This window comes from Pagrus major, chromosome 12 (genome assembly GCF_040436345.1).
Source record: "Pagrus major chromosome 12, Pma_NU_1.0".
Lineage (NCBI taxonomy): Eukaryota > Metazoa > Chordata > Actinopteri > Spariformes > Sparidae > Pagrus > Pagrus major.
The window spans coordinates 21,845,951-21,851,369 of record NC_133226.1 but is presented as its reverse complement, the minus strand read 5'-3'; the positions used below and the strand labels follow the sequence as shown (position 1 = coordinate 21,851,369).

General features: G+C 38.1%; 1 protein-coding gene across 1 annotated transcript; it reads left to right on the top strand.

The window, feature by feature from the left end:
- Window positions 1-349: 349 nt before the first annotated feature.
- LOC141005940 (EKC/KEOPS complex subunit Lage3-like) lies at window positions 350-2,912 on the top strand. The gene is made up of 3 exons (XM_073478007.1): window positions 350-408; window positions 1,754-1,882; window positions 1,974-2,912. The coding sequence occupies exons 1-3, from the start codon at window positions 359-361 to the stop codon at window positions 2,086-2,088; spliced, it is 294 nt and encodes a 97-aa protein (XP_073334108.1). The 5' UTR covers window positions 350-358; the 3' UTR covers window positions 2,089-2,912.
- The last annotated feature ends 2,507 nt before the right edge of the window (window positions 2,913-5,419 follow it).

Sequence of the window (5,419 nt, the reverse complement as noted above, 5' to 3'; positions counted from 1 at the left end):
TAACGACTTTTACTGAAGTATTTGGAGTGTATATTTAAACATGTATCTTTAAATTGAGGTTTTGCTACTTTGACCTTATTCTTATTTAACTATAGGCAACACAAAGCCTTGTCATAAATAACATTTCGGGACAAAAGCCTGTATACTAAATACGAAAGTGTGTCAATGGTAGAATATATAAAAATCGACCAAATCATATTTTATTGTGTTTTTATTTAGCTGTGTCATTTTTGAGACAGTTGTAATACTGTAGTCCGCCGTTGGGGGGCGGCAGCTACAATCTGTGTCTCCGCCGCAGAAGAAGAGAAGCTCAAACCGGAAGTTCTTCTTCTTCTTCTTCTTCAACACAACAAGCAAGATGGCGGCAACAGACGGAGGAGCAAACGGTGGGACGGGCCAACTGGAGTTGTATCCTTTAACGTCAGCTCTGGATATTCATCTTTCAGTCATATATGTGTTCTTTAAAGAGCTATCTTTATGTTTATTAAAGAAAGACGCCATGTTAACGGTAAACCATTAGCTGAGCGCTACACGTCTGTGACGGCTAACCGTCCTCCTGCTGCCCACACTGGGTGAAACTGAGCAAGAGGCGCCGCTGAGTGTCTCCGGGGTGAATGTCTGTCCCATATTCAACCTAAAACTAACTTCACCTCGGTGTGTGACAGATGGATACACGTGTTGTTCTATACTGACTGTTTGTTATTGACCCGATGAGGTTATTGGTAGTGCATCGGGTTAGTTTGGCCTGTTTTTGTCAGCTTCTCTCACATTTTTGATTTGTCGTCATATATTCATCTAGAGTTAAGTAAAAGTACAGTTTCTGTCCTGCTTTCAGATGCTTATTTAAGTGAAAGTATAAAAATATTAGTTTAAAGTACCAAATGTAAAAGAACTGAATGTGCAGACCCACTTCAGAGGAATATTTATATGACTGAAGCATTTATGTGTTCATGTCTGTAGTGCTGCAGCTGATAAATGTGGAGCTCGTGTTATTGACTGTATATAATGACGTACAGTTTGTGAGTTTACCCCCTGAGGATGAATTAATTTGATCTTAACAAGAGCTTCAACTTTTAGTCAATTGAAAGAAGATTGATCACCAGCTATTTTGATAATCAATTGATTGGTTCAGTTTCAGTTTTTTAAAGAAAATGTGAAACATTTACTTGTTCCAGCTTCTTCAGTGTTCCTTTTCTGTGTCATTTGTGACAGTAAATGAAGAGTCTTTGGGTTTTGGACTGTTGGTTGGACAAAAGAAGCAATTTGAAGACGTCACTTTTGACTCTGGAAAATTTTGATGAACATTTTCACAAACGATTATTCAATTAATAGAGAATGTAATCGTTGGTTGCAATCCAAAGCTTAATCCATCTAAATTTGGTGAAGGAACTAGTAACCTAAGTAATCAGATAAATGTAATGGAGTAGAAATACATCACTTGCCTCTGAGATGTGTGTATTTATTGATTATATTTTGTATATTTAACTGAATCTGCCACATAACTAGTGATTAAATAAATGTAGAGAAGTGAAAAGAACAAGATTTCCTTCTGAATTTTAATATGAAGTAGCAGAAAATGGAAATACTCAAGTAGTTCACAAGTACCTCAAAATTGCACTTGAGTACATGCATTAGGTACTTCCCTTCACTTCTGACACTATATATATCTGTGTATATTGACTTTACCGTCAATGCCCGTATGCAAACAACAAAAAAGACACAGACAGTGATAGATTCCTTGACCCTCATGCAGCTCTCTGGAAGTTCCCTTCCCGTCATCTCGTGAGGCCGACATCGCTCTGCGCTCTCTGTCACCGGATCGAGAGCCAAGGAAAGGTGGCATCAGCAAACAGCTCACAGTGTCCGGCAGCAAGCTGTCTGTGTGAGAAAACACGGCTTCAACCCTCCTCAGCCTTTATCTGACATTCCCACTGTCGATGTCTTCTGCTGAACTTCTTCTTCATGTGTTTCAGGAGGTGGAGTGCAGATGAAGCTCGGATCCTCAGAGTCTCTGTGAACTCATTCCTGGATCATCTGTCGCTCGTTCTGGAGACCATGGAGATGTTTGGACCTCCTGTTTCACAGTGAAGCCAGACCAATGTTTCAGGACTGAATTGATCCTCTCATCCTCCATGTGGAGTCGAGTTTTCTCTGGGAGAAAAACAGGGAGTGACTCTGAGGACTGGCAGCTTAAACTGTGGTTGTTTCAAGCAGGAAAATCTGATGTCTGATTCTTTAAGTGGGACTAAGGAGCCGGTGGTTTGACTGTAGTTGGGTTTTTATTTTAACTACCTTTGTTAAAGTAAAAAAGCTTCTGGTACCTGACAGATCAGAGAGATATCAGTGGAAGTGGAGCTCAAACCAGCTCCAAAAACTCTTAATACCCTCTGGTTGCAGCTTGTCAAATGTGAGGAGTTTCTGTTTTATGTCTTTACAAATCAGATATTGAACAAAAAAAGTCATTTGAAGACATCTATTGGTCTCTTGGCAACCATGATAAACATTTTTGACAACTTTCATAACATTTTATAGACAAAGCAGTCAATCAAAAGAAGGACCGTCACTTAATTTAAAGCCCTGCTGTTTAGGATTTACAAGCAGTTATCATTTAATAAATGGTTTAATGCACTATACTGTAGTTTTAAGTGTTTATTCATGTATTTATATAATGCTTGTGAAACCTCCATAATTGTATGCTCTTATATAAACATGATAAATGATAACACAGTAAAACTTGTAACTGTTGACACATTCTGTGCCTTCATAAATGCTGAAAATGACCTTATTTTTGCTCATAGCTACATTATAATGTGTTAGAAACCATTTAATACATGTTGAACACTTGTAATTGATGAATGGGGCTCAAAGTAAAAAAAAAAAGGTAATGAAAATAAAAATAAGTTACAAACTCCGTAAGATCTGGTGGTGTAATGATGTGCTGTACAGAGTTTTTTCATTAAAGAGAAAGTTGTTAAATATGTACGTTTGTAAAGATTTTGATTGTTGACACTCACTACCTCCTCCAAGGAGGTTATGTTTTCTTCTGTGTCTCTTTGTTTGTTGGTTTGTCATGAACGATTTCCCATAAAACTTGGGCCGAGGATGGGTCGGAGCCCAGAATAGATCTCATTAACTTTTGGAACATATCCAGGTGTTTTTCCCCGCTTTCTTTAACATTGACAGCTTAATTTCTCAGGGAATAATGCTTGAATAGTAATGAAAAGAAAGAAATCAGGAGTATTTAGGTGGCTGGTATCTGTGAGTGAGTACAAACGGGGACAGAAGTGTTTGGTCTTGTTTCCCCTCCTGAGAAGTTGTTTAGAAACTGCTACTTGTCCTCTGAGACTGTTTGATTTTGATACCTTGACATTGACACTGGTTCTTGAACGTTGCTTTTCGATATCAATTTCAGTTTTATGAAAATATTACATCACACACATTATGAGATCTTGGCACAACAAGCATGCTGCATGCTAATTGGCTCACTGACGCTGATGAGATTAACTCCTTAGGTGTTGAAATTTGGTATCAAATGATGAGAGTTTTGATACTCGATAGTATCGAGGTATTTCCATCGGTGACATGAAAGTATCGATGTTCAGTACCCAGCCCTTTGTGAGACCACAACAAGACAGCCTTCCTTTGAACTGACTTTTTGTTGATTGGAGTCTTTTGAAAAATTCTGAATTTGTGATGAAGTTGCTTTTCTAACTCAGGGAACTAAGCTTGTATTGAGTTTTTGACGTTGGGGCCTGCCTGATGTGCTTTGGATGCTCCGGTTTCTTTATGCACAGCTCCTTAGAAACCTTTAGTCTAGACATGATTTGATGCTTAGAAAGACCTGCTTTGCTTAGAATAACACTTTAATCTACTTTCTGAATCCTTGAACTTTCTGATTATTTTTATGGTCTCAGACTTTTGGACCCGACTGCATGTGGATGTATATTTTCTGCATGGTGTGTGTATTTGAATATTTCTGTGTCATCTCATTTGGTATTATTTCACCTGTCATGTAATCATCTGGGTCAGTGACAAATACCTGGTGAAGGAAAACACGTTGGATTTTTTAAATAATTCGCCACGATGACAAAGACTTTTTAATATTTTCTTTATTGTTCGACACATTTTCTTTTATTTAGAGTGCCTTTCCATTTTTGAATTACTCTTTTTTTCTTCCAGACACAATTTCTTATCTTTTACACAGTGCAACCAGTCTTCTCATCATGTCAGTCAATCTCTTTCTCTTTCCTTTTGGTGGAAAAGGATTTGACTGAGTTCTTCACTGTTATGAAAGTTAAAATGGCAAATGACAATTGTGTGATGCGACAAGGGCCTCTGGCAGTGATGAACCCACAGAGAATTATCACTGATGATTATCCAGCAGAGGGCGCCACATGATCAAACATTCATCACCATGTCAGTTTTTTTCCCCCTGATTTTGTATCAGGGAAACTAAAAAAGTCTCTTTCCTCTCAGTGCAATGCGCATTTACACACAGTATAATAGCTGTAGTCTCAGACATACAGTCAAGGTGAAGTGAAGTGAAGCATTCACTGACATTTCTGAGCTATTGATGAAAAGGTTTACATAGTGCGACACCTGCTGGTCATTTTTTGCAACTACCTTTGGCGTGCTTCCCATTGCCACATGCCACATGCCAGTGATATGTCTAATTATTGAGAGCAGACATCGCTGTTCACAGTGCATCCTTCAGAAAACGTACTATAGTACTTTCATTTTCAAAACACACATGTTGCGTTTTAGCCTATCAGCTGCACATTAACAGTCAATACAATACGCTGTTGCATTACTTTATTTTATTTATTTATTTAGGCTATCTTTTTCTCTTGCATTACTTTATAATCCATGCACCAGCAGAACATTTCAAAAATGAATGAAAGGTCGTTCATTTGATATGAAAAACATTTTTATTGTCATTGAATAAAACAAAATCATGTGCGGCACCGCTCGGTAAGAGCATAATGAAGCTATAATGAAGCTAAAGGCCGTCAATATAAGTGTGGTCTGTGATCATAACGTAGTCTCGTCTGTCTGTCGCAATATATTTATGTTAACATTGCACTGTCTAAAGGCCGAGACGTACGCAAGAACTTTTATTTTGAAGAGCGCAGCACAAATATAATTGATAGAGCACAGTAGCCAATCAGAGGCAATGGGGTGCCGAAAGCCCACCCACCAATGGAAAAGAAATATTGAGTGGTAAATTTAATTAGAAAAACGAAAAAAAGACCTGTTTCTGGTTTCTGAATGTGTCATTTATACCAAAAAAAACCCCCAAACGGTTAAAACGTACCTTGGTCCTTCTTCCATCACTGCATCCACAGGAACTACAGATGAGGTGGGACTACTGTCAGCTACATAATATATCAAAGAAGAAAGTTGAAGCAGGAGAGGAAGC